Source organism: Oryzias latipes, chromosome 19, assembly GCF_053564925.1.
Source record: "Oryzias latipes strain Hd-rR chromosome 19, Olatipes_Hd-rR_3.1".
Lineage (NCBI taxonomy): Eukaryota > Metazoa > Chordata > Actinopteri > Beloniformes > Adrianichthyidae > Oryzias > Oryzias latipes.
Genome location: NC_136255.1, coordinates 6,567,163 through 6,591,684, shown reverse-complemented (window position 1 = coordinate 6,591,684; position 24,522 = coordinate 6,567,163). Strand labels below are relative to the sequence as shown.

The window sequence follows — 24,522 nt, the reverse complement described above, 5'->3', positions numbered from 1 at the left end:
TGATATGCCTTTCAGGGTCATGGGGTTGCAGGAGCTAACCCAGCTATTGGACAAAGGCGGGGTACACCCTGAACAGGTCGCCAGTCTACACCACACTGACACTCAAATGCAAAGGGGCAATTTAGAATTTTGTGAGGAAAGTGAAGTGCTTGGGGAAAACACACATGTGCGGGGAGAACATGCAAACTCCATGCAAAGAACCCAGCGGGGATTGGAACCGGGCCTTCTCGATGTCAGCAGAGCCTTTATATCAATCATTTAAAAAAAGAAACTGTTAACAAATCCAGTTGGAGTCAGTCCTGTTGTAGATGTTGTTTTTATTATGTTTTGTTGATGCTGGTTTACATATTCGATTTATGCATTTAAAATATAGTATGTTTGACCGGAGTTGACCTGCTTGACATACTTCAAGTCAGCTGCTTTTCACAAACAGGCCTGCAGGGGGAGCACTAGCATCAGCAAACAGCTGTGAGGCAAGTCCTCTGAGGTTCATGTTGCAGTTTAAAAATGCAGTTATGTCGCTCATTTAATATTTTATGTCATGATCCTCTTTTTTAATCTGACTTGAATGTTCCCACACAGACTCATTATTTCATAATAAATAATAAAAGTAGTAAAACTATGTTTGTTTTATGTATTATTACTTATAGTAAGTATATGACGTTGTTTATTCAGTAATCCCATTTCTTGTTCTGAAGACTTCCCTTTTTGAAGGAATCGTTTGTTGTTGTTTTTCCTTCATTTGCTTCGTGCTTGTTTCCCTTTCCGTTCTCGTTTCCGCCGCCGTGATGAGCGCTCAGACTCCGGGTGCGTTTCCCTTTAAATCCCGCTGAGCTCACAGACAGCAGAGGACGGCGCACCGAGCACCATGGACTCATGACAAACACCGCCATCGGATGCTTGGACCTCATACCTGCAGGTGCGGCTTTTGTATCTGTTTGTGTCTCTTAGCGTGTATTTATTTTAATACATTACGAACTGATTAGAGGAATAAATCGATGGCTGATTTGCTGATGCACACCCAGTTTGACAACCGAGCGCAGCATAATCTCTCGGGAGGTCGTCTGTGTCCAGAAAATCACCGACATCTATGTTCAGCAGCAATTGTATTAGATTTATAGTGAAGAATAATTATTTTATATTATTCCATATTTTTACTGTTCTTATTTTTGATGTAACTTTTACCTGATGTATCTTCCAGTGATCTCCAGGCCATAGTTGTGTTTCCATGCTCAGGCTGTGACTGTGTGATGGATAGTGTTCAACATGTCTTTGAAAGGTTTCATTTGACACACACGATTGACTTTCTAAAAAAAAACCATCCCTTTAATTCACACTCATGTTAAATGAATTGGATTTACCTCAAATTGTTGAAGAAAGAACGATTTTAGCAGTGATTAAGGATGAAACCCCCTTTCCTCCACACTTTATGTGGTTTTATTTAATGTCAAACTAAATTATTTATTTAATATCAGAATTTAATGTATCTAGGACAACGATACTTGTTCTGAAACTCAAGAAAGCAAGACAATAAGCATTTAGAATGAGGTAATTGCTTTTGATTGGATATGTGTACACACAAACATACCTTTGTAAGCTCATCAAGAGAATGCCAAGAGTGTGCAAAGCAGTTATCAAAGCAAAAGGTGGCTACATTGAAGAACCTACAACATGACATATTTTCAGTTGTTTCACACTATTTTTGTTATGTATACAATTCCACATGTGCTATTCATAGTTTTGATACCTTCAGTATCATACCTTCAGTATCAAAACTCCAGAAAACTTTGTGAATAAGAAGGTGTGTCCAAACTTTTGGTCTGTAATATATATATATATATATATATATATATATATATATATATATATATATATATATATATATATATATATATATATATATATATATATATATATATCACAGTGGCAGACATCCAGGAAAGAGTCTCAGGTATGAAGAACTGGACAGCATCGGGCCCTGATACATGCCTACTGGCTAAAGAAACTCACTGCACTCCACGAGCACCTGGCAGCACAAATGAACCAGCTGCTACGAGATGGGACTCACCCCGATTGGCTAACGGAAGGGCGAACGATCCTGATCCAGAAGGATCCCTCAAAGGGTGCAGTCCCATCCAACTACCGGCCAATAACCTGTCTGTCCACAACATGGAAGCTCATGTTGGGCATCATTGCAACCAAGATAAATAGGCACATGGATCAATACATGAGCAACACACAGAAGGGCATTGGTAGAGACTCCAGAGGAGCCAAACACCAACTCCTGGTTGACAGAACAGTCGCTCAAGACTGCAAGTCATGACACACCAACCTGTGCACAGCCTGGATTGATTACAAGAAAGCCTATGATTCAATGCCACACACATGGATCACTGAATGCTTGGAGCTGTACAACATCAACAGGACTCTAAGAGCCTTCATAGGAAACTCAATGAAGCTGTGGAAAACCACAGTTGAAGCCAATGGGAAGCCACTTGCACAAGTGTCCATCAAATGTGGGATATACCAAGGTGATGCTCTGTCCCCACTGCTGTTCTGCATAGGTCTGAACCCCCTCAGCCAAATAATCAACAAGACTGGCTATGGATACCGACTCAGGAATGGGGCCAACATCAGTCACTTCCTCTGCATGGATGACATCAAGCTATATGCTAAGAGCGAGCGTGACATTGACTCCCTGACCCACACCACCACCAGGATCTACAGTACTGACATTGGGATGTCATTCGGGCTCGAGAAATGCAGCCGGATGGTGACAAAGAGAGGCAAGGTAGTCCACACAGGAGGGGTTTCACTTTCAGAAGGAACAATAGGAGACATTGAGGACAGTTACAAGTACCTTGGAATTCCGCAGGCAAATGGAAACCTTGAGCAGGCAACAAGGAAAGCTGCAACAGCTAAATACCTCCAACGAGTAAGGCAAGTCCTGAGAAGCCAGCTCAATAGCAAAAATAAGACCCGGGCAATAAACAGCTACGCACTGCCAGTTATCTATGAGAGGCCGCCTGAGAGATAATTCAAACTTCATACTCACATACACCATCATACTCTCACACACATACCACTACAGTTTTACTCACACAACAGTATACTCTCTCTCATATACCTCCATACTCTCTTGCTTGCCTAATCCTACCCTTTATATAAATATTGGTGTACTCTTTCATAAGTATTTATATACTGTCTTTTAAGCACAGTCATATCTTCTTGTATTTACATTCATACATGCTCACAGAGACTTCAATACTTTGACATGTTCCACAGTATCATTTTGCACATACAAACATACTTGGAAGTACAGAAGTGACAAAATAAATGTGAATGCAAAACAACATGATATGGTATGAGAAGAAGAATAATTGCACATGTAAGAGTTTGATTGAAACAGAAGTTATTTTGATTAAAAACGGACATAGAACTAAATTCTCAGCTTGCTATTGGTTATTTTTCAAGCGGCGCGAAATGATGGACCTGACACGCCCTTCTTTGAAAAATTGGAGAATGGCGGATCAGGAACGTCTTAGTGAGGCTATAGGATTGCTAAATAACATCCTAAACACCACAACTGTTGCCTCTACAATCTCCAAAATGTTGGAACAAAGTGGCAGCCGCCATCCATAGGGGCTTTTTCTAATGAGGCAGTTGAGCAAGAAATGCGGTGGATTTTTAGAGCAGGTGCATCAGGGAGCGCCAGCAGCATGTCCTCCGAAGCTAGACTCCGCGTCAACCATGTGGCCTCACCACGGTATCAGACACAACAGCATTTCGGGAGATGGACCTCGTAATCAATATAAAATAAAACTTAAATAAAATAAAACTATGAAATAAAATTTTCATAGGAATTTATTGTGGAAGAAAAAACATTCAAGAAGCTCATCCAGTACACCTAAACTTGGATTGTTACCCCCTTCAAGTTGCTGACTAATTGAGAGAAATATAGAAATTGTCCGTGCATATCCAGTAGCTTGAAGAATAATCTGTTCATTAGCATGCTGTTATGTCCAACATTGTCAGTTTCTCTCACAATTTCCTGAACACATCTTAGTGCATGAGTAAAACATATAGTAATGTCAGCTTCATTACCGTTTACTTGCCCCCAAAAAACCTTCCCGTGAATAAGAAGAAAAAGAAGTATGCCATAGTTGTTTATCACTGGTCAGATAAAGCTGTAAAGTTAGCTAGTGCTAGCTACATTTGGAGAATTTGTTTTTAAACATATTAACCAATAAGGTAATGAGAATTTAAGATTCCTCTCTGTTTGATCAAAGCAACTTCCTTTTCAGTCATGCTCTCGCACATATAGTACTATTCCCTCACATATATTCCATTAAACTTTTGTAAATGCACAATCATTGTATTTTATTGAGACAATTATAGTCTTTTAAACACCTTCCTAGCACTATTTAGAAAACTATGGAATATGCATAAGAGTATAATATAATTTGTAAGTAAAAAATAATTGTATTTGTAACAAAGAATAGTTGTGCGTATGCATGAATTTGATTTGCAGCTATAACACTACCCTCTGTATGAGAGTATGATTGTGCATATGAGAGTATACTGGTGTGTGAGTAAGACTATAGTGGTATGTGTGTGAGAGTATGATGGTATCTGTGAGTATGAAGTTTGAATTATCTCTCAGGCGGCCTCTCATAGTTATCAGATACCCTGCAGGACTAATAAGATGGCCAAAGGAAGAGATACAGACCACGGATGTTAAGACACAAAAGCTCCTTACCATGCATGGAGGTTTCCATCTCAAATCCAGCACCCTGAGACTGTATGCTAGCCGCAAGGAAGGAGGCCGAAGACTAGTGAGCGTGGAAGCCACTATCTTGGATGAAACATCCAAGATGCATGAATACATCAAGCTCAAGGCCCCAACTGACAGTGTGCTCAGTGAATGTCTCAGGCAATGGAGAGCAGAGGATACAGTGCTGGAGGACAGATCCTCATGGGAGGACAAACCCCTGCATGGGATGTACCACCGGACCATAACTGAAGTGGCTGATATCAAGAAGTCCTACCAATGGCTAGAAAGGGCTGGCCTACAGGACAGCACTGAAGCACTCATCCTGGCAGCTCAGGAACAAGCCCTGAGCACCAGAGCAATAGAGGCTCAGATCTACCACACCAGACAAGGCCCAAGGTGTTGACTGTGCAAAGAGGCGCCTGAAACAATCCAGCACATAACTGCAGGGTGTAAGATGCTGGCAGGGAAAGCATACATGGAGCGCCACAATCAAGTGGCTGGAATAATATACAGGAACATGTGTGCAGAATATGAACTGGAAACCCCAAGGTCAAAATGGGAAACACCTCCGAAGGTGGTAGAGAATGAGAGGGCAAAGATCCTGTGGGACTTCCAGATCCAGACTGATAGTAGTGGATAAAGAACAGAGGAAAGCTGTTGTGGTGGATGTGGCAGTCCCAAGCGATGGGAACATCAGGAAGAAGGAACATGAGAAACTGGAGAAATACAAGGGACTCAGTGAAGAACTGGAGAAAGCCTTGAAAGTGAATGTGACAGTGGTGCCTGTGGTAATTGGAGCACTCGGGGCAGTAACCCCCAAGCTGGAGGAGTGGCTACAACAGATACCTGGAAAGATCTCAGACCTCTCAGTCCAGAAAAGTTCAGTGCTAGGAACAGCTAAGATACTGCGCAGGACCCTAGGACCTGAACTTGGGTGAGAAACCAGCCACGGAGGGTGAGAGGGGCGTTTTTTTGGATTTATTTTTTTCTATATAGGTTATTTTTTACAACTGACAGTTTGTCATATCGAATCAAGATTAATATATATTCATAGCTGGGAACAAAGGGCTTTAAGAAGTTTAAAAAATGTTACTTTTATTGTACACAAATAAATCTGAATTTGTTCACAAATGCTAAAAATGATGATCATTTTACATGTGCCACGTTATGTGATGTAATTGAGGTTTCATAAGGCATTTTGTGTCAGACATGTTCGTTAGGGCTCTGTTGTGCAGTTCTGTTGTTTGGTTTGCAGATCTCTCCTGGGAGTTTGACTTTGACCAATTTTAATGTTTGAAGGAGAACTTGGTTTTCATAGAGGCTGTTCTTAAGATGACTATTAAAGAAATGTATCTTCTTGTTTCTCTTGAGAAATGATAACAACTTAATTAAATCAGATTTTTATTGTTTTTATGCCAATCTAACTATATTTTTAATGCTCTTATTTTAGATTTGCCCATCATGGAAATGGATATTGATGTGATGCAGTCATTTTCCTCAAAGGAGGAGGAGATTGACTTCTGGAAGGCTCTTTCCCTCAAGTACAAGAAAGGGTATGTAAATGCCAACCTTTGCTTTTAATTTCTGTCCCTTCAGAAACATTGGTGATTTGAGAATTGCAAAGTTAAACTTTACATTCTTCTGTATTTTTGCTTCTTATGACAAAATCTTAAAAGCTTGGTGTCTAAATTGGTCATACAACACATTTAAAATCAAAGTTCTACATGAAAGACATTATTAGAGATTGGATTTGGAAAACATTTATTTGTGGCTTTAGATACCTGTATAAGAACCATAAACGAAAAGTAAAAATCAATAGACATTACTCAGATGCTTTAAAGACGACTAAGACAGGGTGACTTATTATCGCCTATCCTATTTGTTCTAAGTATCAAACTTCTGGCAGAGATGATATGTCAAGATATTCATATATAAGGAATTTGGGGTTTGTCCATAAATCATTTATTCTGGCTGATGATATTTTCCTATATACTAAAAACTATCTTTCTTCAAAATTCTACATTTAAAATGTATTTGGGTCAGGAACAACCCACAACATAAAATTTTAATAGTATATAAACTGTTGGTTCCAGCAGTCTGAATGCAGGACCATCAGATGTACCTTGGTTTGTGTGACTCCTGAACAATCTCTCTTTATCTGTCAGCTGAAAGTAAGGATTCTGACTAGCTTAGAGAACTTTGTCATTTTTGTTTATGTTAAGAAATAAACGATTTGTGTGTGGCATTTTTGTAACACTTTATCAGAATTTTTTAAAGTTCTTTTATTTCCAATGTCTGTAAAGTGTTAACTGAAGTCTTGCACCAAATGTTTTCCAACAAAATTCTGCTCCATCTTTATATCTAACTAATCAACTAGATTAGTAACTCTTTAAGTCTATATAAATGTTTAAAAAAAACAAAAAAATAATACCCGTCTTCCCAGTTTGAACACCTTTTTGCTTTCAGTCAGTATCTGGCCTGCAGTTTCAGTGACATTCTTTTGTTTGACCTGAAAAAAAAGGACAGCGGATCCTCTGAAGGAAACTAGTTTAGACCCCACGCCCTAAACTTATGTAAGCCACTGAACACAGCAAACTTCCTGCAAAGCAAATTCCAATTGTCAACTGAGAAATCTGTGTTAATACTCCAAAAATGTGCATTATCAGATTGGTATTTGGTTAAAAGTTTCTATATGAATACGAAAAAAACTTAGCAAAACTTAGTATTCATATAATGTAACTTACAGTATATGAATACAACCAAAAACTGGCCTCTTCTGTTGAGCTCTTCCCTTATCTAATTGCATTATATCAACTTGGCTGCAATTTTACAGAAATTGAAAAGAAAATGATTCTCCAAATAAAGAGCAAAGCATACATTTAAAACGGCTTTTAAACTGCATTTAATTATTAAATTACAGATTCCTTCTTTTAATGTTATTTATATAAACCATATGGATTATATTAATAAATCCAGAGTGTGCGAAAGACTTGATGCCTCCACCTTTGCGTATTTAGAACCAGAAATCAGCTATTTAATAGACTGCAGCAGTTTACTGAAAAGAGAAGTACCCTCTTCTTTTGTATTCTTTCAAATTTTGCTTTTCATAAAGATAAAGATCATTTTGTGTTCATACATGGCTTGTCAGAACAGTCATTTCATTCGTAGGAGTTCTTCAGGCAGAAGTGACTGACCCGTAACTAAACAACACTGGAGTTTTTACATGGAAATAATGGAAAATCTATAGGCAGGCTATGTATTTGGCTTCAATTCAGCTTCTTTACATTTCAGTTCTTCATGCATTTGTTTGTTTTTTTCCCCCACAAATGACCACTCACATATTTAAATCATTTGTTGTTTTTTAAAAGACTGCCTTCATTTGTCAGTTTACCAAAGTATTAATCTGCCTGTGCATCTTCCAATGATCATAATTATTAATTAGTTATGTGACCTCCTTTTTTCTGCAGAATTGAGATCATTAAAAAATATGTGCAGAGTTTGGCACATAAGCTGCATTTCAAAGAATGGTTTCTAGGTCAGAGTGTCTATTCACATAAGCATAAAAAATTTAAGTCAAAAAGCAAAGTGATTTTGAGCTAATCTGATGAATACAGCCTCCTGCAGTTTTTTATTTTCTTCCTCTGACCTCCTTCTGTCTGAAGTTGTCTAATGACTCGTGTATTTCTGCAGCTGTGAGGAGGCTCAGGAGGAGCTGCTGGAGTTTCAGGAGGGAAGCCGGGAGCTGGAGGCCGAGCTGGAAGCTCAGCTGAGCCAGGCCGAGACTCGCATCAAAGACCTCCACTCTGAGAACCAAAGACTCAAAAATGAGGTGGAAACACTGAAGGTAATGCAGAAAGTCAAATAAACAAGCAGAAAGTCTTATATTTGTATGCGTCCTAACATGATCCATCTGTGGCAATGTACCTTCTGCTTTTTTATAAAGGCACAATGAATAATTAATCATTGTTTTCATATTTTTTATTTTTAATCAACTCCTGTTCTATTATTTTTTGCAGTTTTAATTGTCAGTTTTGATTGCAAACTGCCTTTTAGTGGGATCACCTATATGATGCTACTCTCAAGAAATTGACTATAGATTCATCACTATTCCTGTAAACATGCAAAAATGTTGTTTTTTTTACCTTATAGTGAAATGTAATACAAACACATTATTTCTATGTATATTTTTTGTTTAATTAAGAGAAATGATCGATTCAATGTGTTTTACTCAAAATGCTATAATAGTTTTTTCAATCAAAGTCCCTATCAGAGCAAAGAACAATTTAAAAAAATCATCTTATTTTGTGGAGAAACTTATTCATTTCTGTCTTTGTCTTTAGTTGTTGATGTTTAAGGTGTAAATAACATTTGTCAATGTCCACTTCTAACAAGGACACTCCTGTGTATAATAGAAAGCCTTTTCATGCAATCCTGAGATTGCATGAAACATTGCAGGTTTCTCTCCAGGCCCCGCTGACGTCTGCCTGGAGGACGTAGCTAAGTTTGCTGGAAATATTTTTTTTTTCAGGGGAACATTTAGACCACTCTTAGTCTGGCTTGTCCCATAGAACCTTTATTGCATAGTAGACTCTTCTAGGGAAATTTGCTCCTGACACCACTGAACCCACCAGGGTCACTCAAGTTGTCAAAAACACCAGCAATATAAGGTGGCAGTTTCTATTATTTTGTTGTTGTTTTTCTGTTAGAATAGATCAGGGGTTGGCAACCTGCGGCTCTCTCATCCTTGTGCTGCGGCTCTGTGTTTTTGTAAAATAACTATCATGTTTTAAGATTGTCGTGGTGCCTTTAAAACCGTTGGGTAGCATGAGCGGGTAGGAGGAAGAGAGAAGCGTGGGCACGCGGAGGGGGCTTGTCTGCAGCTGTGAACGCCGACCAGGGTCTTTCATGGGTTGGAAAGTTCTTCTAAAAAGACAGTCAGTGGCAATCTCGTAGTAGACACATGAACATGAAAAAACGAAGAAAAAAAGTTTTTTTGTTTATTTTTAACACCCTTGTCCACATAAAATTAATTACATTTGCGTTGGGACGCCTCTATTATCCTGTCCATTGTCTGATATGATGACCGCTGTTGCGCTGGCTGTGTAGAACACACTGGAGGGGGGGGGGGGGGGTTGCACGTGGGGGAAAAACAACTTGGAGCTGCTGAGGATGTGAACAGGTAGAGAGGCAGGGGCGGGGCTTAGAATCACCATTAATGATTCCAGACCCGCAACAAACTAACAGCTGCTTCTTAACAAAAAATAGTTCTCATGCATAAAATAATATAATTTATTGGGTTTACTGGATTTAAAGAAAAAGAATAGAAATGAGTCTGCATCAAAGGGAATTTGTTTCCATCATTTCACTCATCTAAACTCTGGGTGTTTGACAGACAGAAAAGTCTATTCAAGGTTGTGTAAAATGGACAAAAGATCAAAGGAAACATAACGCTCATAAATAATTAAAATAATCAAATAAATATCTTGACAGCATTTTCAATCAATACAAGTATTGCCAAATGAACTATCGCAATATATCGGCGAAACGATTTTTTTCTAACACCCCTTTGTTGAGCAGCTTTTGAAACCTGGAGAGAGACGGTGTCACCTAAGATAAACTGACCTTTAAAAAACAAAAAAAGCTTAGAACAAACATTACAAGGACATTCCATTTTTTTATGGAATAGTGTGAATAGAAAAATATAACATTCCTGAGGCTATTGCAATTCTGGCTGCCAACATTCTAAACTGTTTTGGAATGTTGTGTAGTCACAGATGTAAGTTGCTTGTGTATTTAATTTTACATTTTGGGATTGTTAATAGTTTAAAAAAAATTTGGGATATTTCAATTTGGCTTAAGGCTCGAGATTGAAGAACATGTCTGTTCTTGTTGTTGTTGTTTTTATTCTATAAATGGTCAGTACAGTTGCCGCAGTCGAGCCTCTCTGTAGTTTGCATGTTCTTTCTGCACTAGCATGAGCTTAGCCTGAAAACATGTCTGTCCAGTTCATTGGTGCCTCTAAATTACCCCATGGGAGTGCATGTGTGTGGCTTCTGTACAACATTGAAGTAAATAATGTGAACAAAGTTCTAAAAAGCTGACTTTATTCTGATTAATCCATTGCCCTTTTATAGCGATTTTTCACTTGATGATGCAGCAAAAAGGAGAAATAAACGCTTTAACTCACAGAGTGCAATACTGTTTGGGATGGTAAGGGACTGCTCAAACGTGAAATCCAAAAAAAGCCACAGGAGTTCAATAAGTTGCATAGCTTGAAAACTGTCAAAGTAGTGTTTTAAAGTACATGTTAACCCATGGTATGAAAAGTTTCCAGGAGGACTTAGCATGTTTATAGCTAGTTCTGTGCAAGCTGGAAATCTCCAGAATGGGAAGAGCCCCTTTGTGACTCTGCAAGAGCATGAAACGCATACACAAAATGCATGTGGTCGTTTTGTGTTTTTTTTTCTGGTAAAAATAGACTGTGGGAATTTGACATGGTAGAGAGTTGGAGCAGACTGCTCTTTTCATTTCAGTTTGTTCATGCTCCACTTCAGCAGCAGCAGCAGATATAGGTCAGATTCACAGACAAGCTTGTAGCTTTTAATGGGGTAATTGTCACACAGCGCATAGAAATATAGGTCACTCTTGATGCATGCTGCAGACACGGAAAGAGGAAAATGACGGTTAAGCTGAAAAATGACTGAGAACGTGTCATAAAGGAAAATTTCTGCTTACTTGGTGTGCTTTTTCTGTTTTCTATATTTAAATACTTGTCGTTAAATGGGAAGTTTCCTGATGTTGATGCTGTTTTCCTCAGGAAAAGCTGGAGCAGCAGTATTCTCAGAGCTACAAGCAGATCACGCTGCTGGAGGACGACCTGGGTCAAATGCGCGGCATCAAGGAGCAGCTTCACAAATACGTCAGAGAGCTGGAACAGTCCAACGATGACTTGGAGAGAGCCAAGAGGTGTGTGCATTCTGTGTGTGCTAATGCTTTCATTTAAACAAATTAATCTGCAGATGAATGTTGAATTACAGATGCTTTAAATCTATATCGGGGATTTTTGGTTGAACAATAATTGGACACGTCTCTCTGGATATTAGCACAGAATTAATGAGGTGCTTTCCTCAGAGCCACTATTGTGTCCCTGGAGAACTTTGAGCAGCGTCTGAACCAGACCATCGAGCGGAACGCCTTCCTGGAGAGCGAGCTGGATGAGAAGGAGTCGCTTATGGTCTCTGTGCAAAGATTAAAGGATGAAGCCAGAGGTGATTACTGACCAAATACCACGAAGGAGCCGCACTGTCAGTCATAGCAAAGCTCATTAATACAACTAGTTTAGCTGCTCTTTGATCAGTTCTGACAATTTAAACCCTGAATTCCTGCAGAATTTCAGGTTTTTATCTTTGCATTAATGGAATTGATTGATCTCTTTTAAGATTTGAGGCAGGAGCTGGCTGTGCGAGAGAGGCAGTCAGATGTCAGCCGGATGTCTGCTCCCAGTTCGCCCACTCAGGACAACATGAAGATGGACTCCGCCGTGCAGGCGTCCCTCTCCTTGCCTGCAACCCCGCTGAGCAAAGGTCTGGACACCGTCTTCACCAACCCGCCAACAGGTAGCTCCTCCTCCTCTTTGTCTCACCCCGTCATACACGCACAACAGAAAATCTGAGCACTTCTTAAACTTTAATTATAATCTTTCAATGAGTGACTCACAATAGACGTAATGAGAGTAAATAATAAAAGCCTTTTACAACAATGGAAAAAAAATTCTCAGCAGGATCTAGAAAGCAGAATGGAATAGGAAGTTACATTTTCAAAAGTGCACCAAGTCTGCATTTTTAAATATAGTTTTTTTTTAGAGTCAATTTTATTTTAAATTCACTTTACTATTTTAAATCTGTTTATTATCTTTTGTCATTGTTAATAAGAAGCAGACATGTTTTACTATTATTTCAGAAGTACGATAAAAAACAATGTTCAAATCCTCAGATGTATTAAACAGACTTAAATTGGGAAAGAAAATGTCCTGTATTACTGCTGTAAGGGATGAAATGGCAGACTCTCAAAAACTTTAGAGAAAACAATACATGAAAAACATTAGCGACCATAAAAAATGCAACAAAGATCAGTCTAATGGAACAATTTTGGCAGCTTTTTGTAATTCAGAGATGACTTATTTCAAAATAAAAGCACAAAACCTTTTTCTTAACAGTGTTGTCCAGTTGCTACGGCAGTAACTCGCCTCTGACACCATCGGCCAGAATATCAGCCCTCAACATTGTTAGCGATTTACTGCGGAAAGTTGGGGTATGTCATTCCATTTTTTTTTTCCAGCTGTCGGATTTTTCTTTTGTCACTCGTTTTCAAGCAGAACTCTCACCTTTTTAAATTTTTTTTTTGCCAGGCGCTTGAGTCCAAGCTTGCCGCTTGCAGGAACTTTGCCAAGGACCAGAAATCCAGGAAGACGTACACGCTCGACAATGGCAACGTGCTGAACGCAAACACAGCCATCTACACACAAGCACTGCACACCTCGTATTATGATAAGGCGTGAGTAAAACCCAAACATATTATCAATGTTAAAGCATCATTGCAGCTATCGAAGCTACAATGCTGCTGTCATGGTTATTTTGCCTAACCCCCCCAACCGGAAGGAGGAAAAGAAATCTGAGATGCTGTGCATTTTTATCCCAGCAGGACTGAGACGGTTACGTTTCCGGCATTCATTCTGGGTAATCACAGTTTGATTGCCTGTTTGGAGCGTTGGGACTCAATTTAAACCTTTTCCTTCTTCTCATAGAAACTATCAGAAGTGTGGTTTCATAACAAGTGGAGCTTAACCCTCCTAACTCGAAGCGGATCTGGTAGATGTCTGTCTTTAGTTGCTCTAGAATCTAACCCTTAATATTTCAAAGTCTTACTTCTGCTTTTCCTAATTCTGAAATGCAATCTTTTCTGGTCTGAGTTGATTCAAAAGAAAGTTGGGATTGTGATGTTTGGCAAAATGATCATTATTTCAAATATTTTCTTCAACAATTTCACTGCAGCTGCACGTTGTCCATTATAATAATCAGAGGTGGGTAGAGAATTCAAATATTTTACTCAATTAAAAGTATTGTTACTTTAGCATAAGGGCATTGAGGTAAATGTAAATAGCAGGCATCCAAAAGAATACTTGAGTAAGAGTAATAAAGCACTTGGATTGGATCTACTCGAGTAGCAAGTAATTGCTAAATAACCTCCCATTTATGTCATTACATAAAAGTGAGCAAATTTCAGAAACAATCCATTATATAAGTTTTAATACGGCTGGAAATGTATTTACCTTTGCAAAATGAAACATAACGGCAACAATTGCTGCAACAACTTGACAATATATCATTTGTAAACCTCCCCTCCTTTGATGTTTTTTTTTTTTTCACAAAGCAACAGTACTGTTGGCTTTTAATTGGAACACATCCTCTTACATTAAGCAAGACATTATTCATGTGTAATGTTACATTTAAATCAGTGGAGCTGCTGATTTTTCCAGTCAAAAATGACAAAACAATATAACAATGCAATTTCTAGAGATCTATTATTAGAATTTATATTCTTGTAGAAAAAATATGGTTCATGGTGACTCAAGTAAAAAACAATATAGACATCCTGGGAAGAACAGTGACCCTCTAAGGCAAAGGTGTCGAACTCAAATTCACAGTGGGCCAAAATTAGGCAGTGAAGTAAAGTCATGGGCCAAACTCAATATTTATTGAAAAACTAACTGCAACTGATATGTAGTATTTAACCTTTTCATACAGTGTCTTCTTGTGTTATATTCTTTTGTTACAGCCATGTTAGCTCTGCACATAAGACAAACAGGTCTGTCCTTTAGATTCGTGAACAGATAATCTGCCTCCTGTCTGTCTTGAAAGCTCCTGTTGTCCATCTTTCGTTTGGCCATTTTTGTGGAGGGTGAAATTAAATTGTCCAATGTGACTGGAGCATGGCTGTCAAGGACTGTCAACAGATAAAGAGAATGGGCCAAATTGGCCCGTGGGCCTGACTGAGTTTGACACATGTGGTCTAAGGTGAGAGTCATGAGAAACAGGATTTCCACCAAATGTCTCCGTAGTTACTTTCCGAGTCTGGATCACGCAGATATTGTTTGCCAGCATCAGCAAATAATCACCTTGAATTTTTACTCCGGTCTCTTCTATAAGTTATGTATAAATTTGAAGGAAATGCCTTTATAGTTCAAGCTGAAACTGCATTAATGGCTTGAGACCATGTGATCGAGATTAATTTTCCAAACAATTTAAGGAAAAAGACTCTTTAAGTTGAAGCTGCAGCTGTTAGTGGTTCCTCCGTGCAAAACAAAAAAATGGCAAAAAACCCAAAAGTTCTTATTACAAAAATCTGTGTTTACATTTTGAATAAATGAAAGTTAATGAAAACAGTTTGGCTAAAATTAAAAGCTCTCAAACGTTGTGCTTTTAACTAAAAATATCATATTCTGTGTTCATGTTTGACTTGCTGTATGTCTTCCTGTATAGGGAGAAGATTTTTACTTTTTATTTTTGTAAATGTAAACTTTAACTTCCCATAAACTGACTTAGACATTGGTCTTTATGCCACTGATTCACTAAAAGCATGAAAGGAAAAAAAGCGATAGACTCTGATCATAACATGAAGCCACAAACCAGCAGGACCTGCCAGACCAACTCGTCCACATTTCTCACATTCAGCTCCAGTTTTAGCAGCACAGGCCTGTTGCTGCTGCAGGCTGACAACGCGATCACCGTGACCTTGATTGACCCCGAGTCAGTACTCTGCCAACAGCCACTTATAGGTAGGAATAAGTGAGATGAGAAACAGGTAGTGAAAATATGAAATTTTCATCAAACAAACAAAAAAGTTAATCACACTTTGTGATTTATGTCACGCTTCATAAAATCTGATACTTTTGATTAAAATACAACCACATACTACTACTCCATAATTTGACAAATCACATTTAGTTTTTCAGATCTTTATAACTTATTATTGTTTAAAAAATGCTGACTTCTTTGCTGTTGGGGCACAACGCAGCTCACAAGTGTGTTACTGCCACCTTGTGGAGCTGGAAACCGGTGGTGAAGTTTAAACAGGATGTTGGACTTCGCAGCCGTGACCAGTGAAAGATCTCAACTTAAAGACCCACTACCATTGAAATGCTGTTTTTAATTTAGGACATGTGTAGCAAACATTAACATTCAAATTGCATTTCAGAGTATTTCTTTATTTAAATTGTTGTGAGTCAGAGCAGACAAAATAATGCCATTGAATAAAGCTTGTAGTTGTTTGATGCAAACCACGATGGACGGGTCACAAGCTCCCTGCTCTGCTCCATTCTGATGCATCCTCTTCTAGACGACTAGATTCATAAATGCCTTTGTTTCCTCGTCTGAGCTGGGATCAGGTTCAAAACTGTATGGCTGGATTATGGTTGCTCGCTGTTTTTGTTGCACCAGTAAGGTTGGAGTTGTGAAGCGCTGCAAGCTAGCGGGAGAGGGTGTGGACAAAGGGATAATGGGAAATGAGGGACGCTCACTCCACACAAACAGGCTCACCCACAACTGAAATTCGTAACCCTTGTGCTATACTAGGCACTTTACCATTGGGAGTGGGGTCATCTAGATCCACTAGACAGTGCTCTGAACCTTTTTTTCTTCAATGATTTGTGATCTTCACTGGTGTCCATGGATTACATGAAATCTTTCCACCTTTGTCATGGTAGGGAGAACAGGTCAATGTAAGAGTGGGGTCATAGGATAGCAAAAGGGTTAAAAGATGAAGGCTGAGTTTTATAGTTTTTACTTTTGAAAACCCGTCACACCAGCTTACAGAGAGGCCTATCGTAGCACTTGTGAGTGCATTTGTGCACTAATCTAAATGTCTATATGGAAAAAAAAGATTACAAGCTCTGTAATGAAACACAACCCACGATTTTTTTTACATGATTAAGAAGTAAACTATACAATAGATATTTTATAAAGAAATGAATTCATACAGAAAGGATGCATATATAAAAGAGCTCAATACTCAGTTGTTCGATATCCCAGTATAGTTATACTTGTATTCACATTTTTTGTGTTAGTGTCATTTTTGGCTCTGCAAACAAGAAGGTATGAATACTACTAGTAGCACATTAAAAAAACAAAAACAAAAACAAACTGTCCTGAATGGTTGGTAATAGATTAGTTTGGTTTCATGCTTCTTCTGTTGGTTATTTTGCAGCACCACCATGAACAGGCTGAAACCAGGCCCCACGCCGGCTGTCACGGCACCTCCCGTCTCCTCGTCTGCCGGCTTGGTTCCCCTCGCTGTGTGATCCTGCCTAAAGCCAAGATGCCAGTGCTACACAGGGAAGCCAAGAGCGAGCACCAAGGCCTCAACTGTACATCTGTCTCTGCGTCTCCTCCATGTTGTCTGACGTTCTTACTTAGCACTTGTGCTTTCGTATCTGCAGTGTACCCATCGTCCCGTGTGTAAATATTCTTTCTGTTCCTGCTGTTTGCTCACTCTCTGGAAATACTTAACATCCGTCTCTTCCTGTTTCTGGGTGACCCATTTTTCTCAGAAAAAGGAAAAATTATGCAAATAGTGTTAGAAATATTGATGAAACAGCTAAGAATTTGACTTGTTTGTGTGCAAACAGACTTTACCCACAAAGTTATCTATCATTTAGCAATAACACCTGTTGACCTTCTGCAGTGTAAAGACTTTTTAATTGGAAGACACTGCTGTGTGGAACAAGATGAAGTCACATGACCCGTTTCTCCATCACCTACTGATGTTTAAAAATGTGCAAACTGAACTCCTCAAATCTTCAAAAACACAACCTCATGCATATATGCTGAACCTGCATTTAACTTGACTTTAGTTTTGAAGCAGTAGAGAAGTCAAAAACGGTTTAAACGTTTGAGCTGGTTCTAGTAATCACCAGTGGGGCTGTGGTTCAAACCCGTTAACCAGCATTTTTCTTACATTTACAAATGTGTTTTTTTCCAGCTTTTCATTAAGTTAATAACCATTACAGTAGGTTCCTAAAATGAAGCACTTTGACTTCATGTGAACTTTGATTTTTGTTTCAATGTTTTATATTTGTGCAATACACCTGTTTATTACAATTCATAATGTTTATTTATTTTAGATTTCTTTAAGCATGTTCTAATAAAAGATGTATTTATACTGTCAGTTTTTTGGTTTTATAATTTATTTTAGAAGATTTTTAGTGTTGGGGACAATTTTTATCATGTAACCCTTGTGCTATCCTAGATGACCCCAGCCTTACATCGACGTGTTCTCCCTACCATGACAAAGGTGGATAAAGGTGGAAAGATTTCATGTAATCCATGGACACCAGTGAAGATCACAAATCATTGAAGAAAAAAGGTTCAGAGCACTGTCTAGTGGGTCTAGATGACCCAACTCCCAATGTTAAAGTGCCTAAGATGGCACAAGGATTAATTCAGAATTTTCCTGATATTGTATACGCTTTAAATCAATTTTGCTTGAATTCAATTTTTTTTAATAGTTTAAAAATGTAGACTTTGTATAATTAAAATCTTAGTTCATTAAATTAGCTTAAAATCACAAAATTGCACTTGAAAACATTTATTTGAACTTGGAAACTGAAGACATCTAATTGATTAACTGTAACCCTTGTGCTATCCTAGGCACTTTAACATTGGGAGTTGGGTCATCTAGACCCACTAGACAGTGCTCTGAACCTTTTTTTCTTCAATGATTTGTGATCTTCACTGGTGTCCATGGATTACATGAAATCTTTCCACCTTTATCCACCTTTGTCATGGTAGGGAGAACACGTCAATGTAAGGGTGGGGTCATCCAAGATAGCACAAGGGTTAAAATTAACCATCTCAATTAAGTTAAAAATACATTTGTATTTGACATAGAAACACCTTTTACATCAAAAAGTCAACCTTCTCACATTTGTATTTCAGCTGTGTGCTTTAGGGGAAAATGGCTCTATCTGCTGGACACTTCACCAATTGAACAGGAGAATTTTGACAATTGGAAAAGCATTTCAGATAAAAATAGGCTCAAAAGTTAAATTTTTAAACTAAGATTTACTTTTGAACTATTTAGTGAGAGGGTGACATTTTTAACACAATATGTCCCCGACCTGATTTAGACTTTTCAGACTGTTTTGTAAAAAATTACTCTTTCAAATTGTTAGTCCTAAAAGAAGAGTTTAACTCAAATTCAGCATTTCAGCTATTTTAATAATATAATTTTCTAAAAAATGAAAGTGAAAAAAACATGTTTTAATATTTTATAGACAAAACAATTCAAACCATTTCAATAATGGCTGCAATGTCATTTTTCTGAGCTTTCTATGTCAAAATATTTAATTTTGAGAAGCAAAAACGCCACTTTGTACCAATACCAGTATTTAACTAAATTAACTTAAAGGGTGAACTGGTGCACTTTGTTAGAACAATCCGATTTGTTTTCTAATATCATCCGCAAAAAGAAGTTTCAGCCGACAGCTTGTGTTTTTTTCTGTCCTCTACCTAACAAACAAACAAACAAGCAAGTGCATGATTTGAATTCATAATTAACTGATAACAAAAAATTACATCTAGAGGCACAAACGTTGTGTTGGTTGGAGCACAAACAGTCTGGATTGATGCACAACACACATTTCCTGCCCAGGTGACTTCAAAAAGCCCCAAAGAAGAGTTTTTAATTGCCTCTTCATCAGACTTTCTTCTGGCTGCCTGATGGATTTCAGTCCTTGTGCAGGCCTTTAGTCCACTGATAGAGCGTTGTGCAGCTGTGTTCAGTCACTTCCTTGCAGTTTCTTCTTCTCAGACAGCTCCTCTTTCTGTCTCTGCCGCCTCTCCATGACCTCTCCCCTCTTGGCGTCATTGCGAGCGCGCTCCTGGGCCCGAAGTTCATCCACATCTTCAAAGAACCTGTGTCTGCAAGACAGAAAAATACAAACACAGGACACAAAAATAAGCTGCATTTTAAACCACAAAATGCAAAAATGGGCTCTCTTTAAGACAGTAACCTGGTTTGGAAAAGCACAATCTGCAGCTCAAATTCTTTTTAAAACTTTTTTTTAGAAAAGGAATCTCTGCAGCAGTACACCAACTAAACCAGAGCAGATTTCACACAAAAAAATTTAAAAAAAATTTAAAAAATGTAATCTGATAAAAGCAGCTGCACTAAGTGTCAAAAACGTGACACCAATGTAGAAAAGAGAAATTTGTGAAGTGAAAAAGCCCCCCACTTCCAATAACACAATATGTTTTACAAAAAAGATTCTTATTTTAAAGATATATTTTACAAAGACATTTATTTAGATTTCTTTAATTTATTTTAAATAGTAATTGCACTCCAGGTTGTAGAAGATACTGGTCAAAAACTGAAATTATGCTAAATAATCTACTAATTAAAAACATTAGTGTCTCATTACAAATGATTACTAATTATAAATTAAAAATGCTGTTACCTGCAGTCTTACACTTATATAATTAAATGTTAGTATTTTTTGTGGTGCAAAGAAAGAGTATGTGTCTGTGATGCCTTGCTTTGGAAATAAAAAGGGCTACAAAATAAAAATAGTTGTATTTTTCCTATTACTAAAGATATTTAAAGACAAAATTTCCTGTTAATGAAATTATGGTTTGGCTCCAATGTTAATTTGTACTTAAGGACAGTACAGACATGTTTTCAGTGTTTTTCTTAAACTTGATTACAATCAAACGTCAGCGTCATTACGCAAGGACAACAATCTCCAACGTTAAACACATAAAAAAATATTCTGAATATATAGACTAAAGTCTATATTTGCGTTATAACTTTCCTATTGTTTTATACAAAATAAGAAAATAGATCACCTGTTTATGTAAACAGTGGCAAGTCCAACAATGATGCTCCCGAACAGAATAGGTTTCGTGAGCCTTTTAGCTGCAGAGAGCTTGTGAGGCTTCATTGCTGCAGAACTTTAAATCAGAAGGTTCACGGCATAGAATCCAAACAGCAACAGAAACGTGAGTTTGTTTTCAGCTGACCTTCCTGCGCGTGAGTTAGTTAGCTGAAGGGACGTTGGAGCGCCTCAACTTCCGGTCCAGCACTGACGTCTATGTCGACAAAGAAGTACCGACTTCCGTTTGAGAATTGAATTTCGTAAAGTAATTTGCTTTTATCGTCTATGACAAAAAGTAATCATTTAATTAAATTAAATCAAAGTGATTTATTACCGAAACATTATAGGCCTAATTATTAAAAATCACAACGTTTTAAGTGATAAAATAAATTGACAGCTCTTTTTTATGTAAGAACAGCTTAATTCTACTTTTGGGTTTCATTTTTAATTGTTATTCTGTTGCGTTAACAGTTCATCCAGTCTTCAGAAGAAGAAAAAAAAAGAGTCACGAAACAATATCCCGGAACCACTGTCCAAATTCTAATTTAAGCCGGACGTATTTGAAAGACGGACAAAATGAACGAACTACTGAAACCAAATGCATAAATGAGGATACTATTTCAAATGTATTTTATTTTTTTGTTTTAATCGCGCGTTTGTCTTCTTAAAAACACAATATAAGATACTGAATGATGAAACGGAACTTTTCACCCGAAACCTCTGACCGGTTTGAATATTTACAGGCTCTTGTCACAGAGTTTCAGGATAGTGACAGTGAAGGTAAAAACACAAATAGCTCGCAGATTCATTTAGAAAAACTAAGAATTATTGCTAGTTTACAACAAATTCTTTGAAATTAAATTGTTAATGCATAAACATTGTAATGAAAGCATGTCTTACTTATATCAATCCATGATAGTCACTTTATATATATATATATATATATATATATATATATATATATATATATATATATATATATATATATATATATATATATATATATATATATATATAATTATTTTTTTATTTTTATTTATTTTATTATATATATATATATATAAACTACAAAAATTTAATTTTTAAAATCTGAATGCTTAGAAACAGGACAGATTATTCAGGAAAAAAACAATGCATTTATCTTTTAAGATTTTTTTTTTTAAATAATTATGCTTTAGTAATTCTGACGATCATGTTTGAATACTAAATTAAAAATGCATAATGACGTTTTTTAAAAATCAATAAAACCAAAATTTAACAAATGCCATTTAATGATTTATGCTGATAGACTTTTGCAGCCTTTTATATGCAATATATAAAGGATCAAACTACATATTATTGTCCGTCAATAATTTTTTAGGAATGCAGGTCTTTAGTCTTATTTTTAATGTTGAGGTGTAAAAAAGCGCCCTCTGGTGGATTAAATTTATCTTGCTTTTGGTCCTTGTTCCCGTTTCAGTCATTAATGTCCAGTATATGTAATTTAATTGAATTTGAATCTGATTCTGTGTTTTTTATTTATGTTCTGTTGTCGTTAGAGGCAAAGGAGCAGGTTTTGGCAAACCTCGCCAACTTTGCTTACGACCCAAAGAACACAGAGTATCTGCGACAGCTGCAAGTGACCGACCTGTTTCTGGATATGTTGACTGAGAAGAACGAGAACTTTATTGAGTTTGGAATGGGTGAATCTTTTTAGATTATCATTTGGGTTTTTTTGTACCATAAATGCAGTGAAAAACATTTTTTTTGGTCTAAATTTTCTCAGGTGGGCTCTGTAACCTCAGTATGGACCCAGACTGCAGGGACCTCATCCTGGACAGTGACGGCATCAGCTTAATCACAAACTGTCTGTCAAACCAGAGGGAGGAGACAGTGCTATCAGCAATTACTACCCTTATGAACCTTGTGACTCCAGCTTCACAATCTCAGCTCACAGAGCCAGGCATCTTGCAGTGCATGCTGCGTTTCTCTCTTGCTGAGAGTCCCCGGCTGCACAACCTAGCTGCTGTGTTCCTGCAGGACTGCTGCACCAAGGATCAGGTCAGGCAGGCCGAGCAGCAGATGCAGGGACAGCAGATGGCTGTTGGGATCCCACTACCCAAAGACTAAAGACTTTGCTTCACAGTCAAGTGGAAACAAACAGTGACCGTTTTGGTTTTATGATTGTTTAATTTCTGGTGTTTTCAGCAGATGTTGAACCGATCTGGAGGATTTCCTTTGAACAAAATCCACCCTAAAGTTGGTTATGAAGAGAGGAAAATTAAGCTGCTTGTCCAGGTCTTGCACCTCCTCTCATTTGCAGCTGGAGTTTGCACAGGACTCATGTCTTCACTGGATCAGAATCTGAATATTAAGATGGTTTTTGTATGTTTTTAAGCACAAGTACATTTATAAAAGTAATTTGAAATTTGCTCAAAACAGGCTTCCAGCAAAATGAGTATATTTGTTCTCATGGAAAAATGGTAAAGATGTGTTTTACTAGACAGAAAATAATTCCTTTCAAATGTTGGACACCAACTGAAAAGGTCAGATACTCATCAAAGGAAAAATGAGGGAAAGTTTGTCTGTAGTCGTATTAGATTTAAAAAAAAAAGACATATAGAAACCCAAGTTATCCTGCTTTCATGGGAGGAATACGTTTCTACCAACTGTCACTAATCAGCAGAAATACCAAACCTCATGGAAGCCTAAGTTTGTGGCTTTCTTAGTCTGGATAATTCAGGTGTCTTTTATTGAAATAAAAAAAATCTACAGAAGTTCTGCCTTCGTGTGAGTGTTTGGCTCTCCTCCCTTTAGTCCTGACTTGGGCGGCATGATATGAGGAAAATTTGCAACATTGGTGATCAATATTGCGATGACAATATACTTGCTACATATCAACAAATAGCAAAAACAGCTGCATTTTAATTTTACAACAACAAGGGTTAACCCTTGTGCTATCCTAGACATTTTAACGTTGGGAGTTGGGTCATCTAGACCCACTAGACAGTGCGCTAAACCTTTTTTCTTCAATGATTTGTGATCTTCACTGGTGTCAATGGATTACATGACATCTTTCCACCTTTATCCACATTTGTCATGGTAGGGAGAACACGTCGATGTAAGGGTGGGGTCATCTAAGATATCACAAGGGTTTCGTAAAATGTAAATAGTTTCAATTATTTACACTCCAAATGACCCTCGTCTACCTATGAGGCGAGCATCTAACATAAAAGGGCTCCATCCGATTGGTCAAATGCACAAAGGGATTTATTTGATCCAATACTTCAAGCTGCCTTAAGATTGTTTTGGCAAGTTTTAAGGTGACCATTTATCACAACTTTTGCTGACTTTTGCGATATGCATATTGCGAAGCTTGATATTGCGATAACTTTAAATTTGTCATTTATTGTGCAGGCCTAGTCCTGATGTAACCTGCCCGCCCACATATCCATGGACACTGAAAGTGATGGTATTGTTGATTTCATTGTTCATGTGCAATCCACCAATTATAACACGTTACTTTTTGAATGAAAAGTAGTTAGTAAGTTTTGTTTACAAAATTTGTAAATGTATGTTAGTACAGAGACATTATTAGGCAAACGTGGACACGATCCCTTTTGTATTTCCCATTAAAGCCTTTAAGCCATGTAAACCGGCATGATTCGGAATCACATCACTATGCTGGGGTCTGTAAACTATTCTGACCGGACTTAAGGGCAGAGAGAAGTGACGTTACATGCAGTACAAACTGCTTATTAGTGCACTCTTAACCCTTGTGCTATCTTAGATGACCCCACCCTAACATTGACGTGTTCTCCCTAACATGACAAAGGTGGAT

General features: G+C 37.6%; 2 protein-coding genes and 1 long non-coding RNA gene across 4 annotated transcripts; 2 read left to right on the top strand and 1 right to left on the bottom strand.

Annotated features, from left to right (window-relative positions):
• The first annotated feature begins 767 nt into the window (after positions 1-767).
• Positions 768-17,995, top strand: ndel1a (nudE neurodevelopment protein 1-like 1a). Its single transcript, XM_004080660.5, has 9 exons — positions 768-919; positions 6,225-6,327; positions 8,465-8,618; positions 11,592-11,740; positions 11,906-12,042; positions 12,214-12,390; positions 12,990-13,084; positions 13,182-13,327; positions 17,036-17,995. Exons 1-9 carry the CDS (start codon positions 877-879, stop codon positions 17,127-17,129), a joined length of 1,098 nt encoding a protein of 365 aa, XP_004080708.1. The 5' UTR covers positions 768-876; the 3' UTR covers positions 17,130-17,995.
• A 1,073-nt stretch (positions 17,996-19,068) lies between these two features.
• On the bottom strand, positions 19,069-20,973 carry LOC111946424 (uncharacterized). Its single transcript, XR_013651674.1, has 3 exons — positions 20,848-20,973; positions 20,674-20,778; positions 19,069-19,749 (listed from the first exon to the last, which is right to left on the bottom strand). It is a non-coding gene; the product is annotated as an uncharacterized LOC111946424 (long non-coding RNA).
• Positions 20,974-21,247: 274 nt separating this feature from the next.
• armc7 (armadillo repeat containing 7) lies at positions 21,248-23,458 on the top strand. Of its 2 annotated transcripts, XM_078937933.1 has the most exons (4): positions 21,294-21,328; positions 21,446-21,482; positions 22,243-22,384; positions 22,468-23,458. In XM_078937933.1, exons 1-4 carry the CDS (start codon positions 21,309-21,311, stop codon positions 22,809-22,811), a joined length of 543 nt encoding a protein of 180 aa, XP_078794059.1. In that variant the 5' UTR covers positions 21,294-21,308; the 3' UTR covers positions 22,812-23,458. The 2 variants fall into 2 exon arrangements, with proteins under 2 accessions (XP_023805368.1, XP_078794059.1); XM_023949600.2 differs by having other exon boundaries at positions 21,248-21,482; positions 22,241-22,384.
• Positions 23,459-24,522: the final 1,064 nt, after the last annotated feature.

What these genes read in the sequence shown, in the direction of transcription:
- ndel1a (XM_004080660.5), top strand. Translation starts at nt 877, where the DNA reads ATGACAAACACCGCCATCGGATGCTTGGACCTCATACCTGCAG. An exon ending in ATGAGGTGGAAACACTGAAG is followed by an intron (nt 8,619 to 11,591) that starts GTAATGCAGAAA and finishes TGTTTTCCTCAG; the next exon opens with GAAAAGCTGGAGCAGCAGTA. An exon ending in ACCTCGTATTATGATAAGGC is followed by an intron (nt 13,328 to 17,035) that starts GTGAGTAAAACC and finishes GTTATTTTGCAG; the next exon opens with CACCACCATGAACAGGCTGA.
- armc7 (XM_023949600.2), top strand. Translation starts at nt 21,392, where the DNA reads ATGATGAAACGGAACTTTTCACCCGAAACCTCTGACCGGTTTGAATAT. An exon ending in TCAGGATAGTGACAGTGAAG is followed by an intron (nt 21,483 to 22,240) that starts GTAAAAACACAA and finishes TGTTGTCGTTAG; the next exon opens with AGGCAAAGGAGCAGGTTTTG. An exon ending in CTTTATTGAGTTTGGAATGG is followed by an intron (nt 22,385 to 22,467) that starts GTGAATCTTTTT and finishes AAATTTTCTCAG; the next exon opens with GTGGGCTCTGTAACCTCAGT.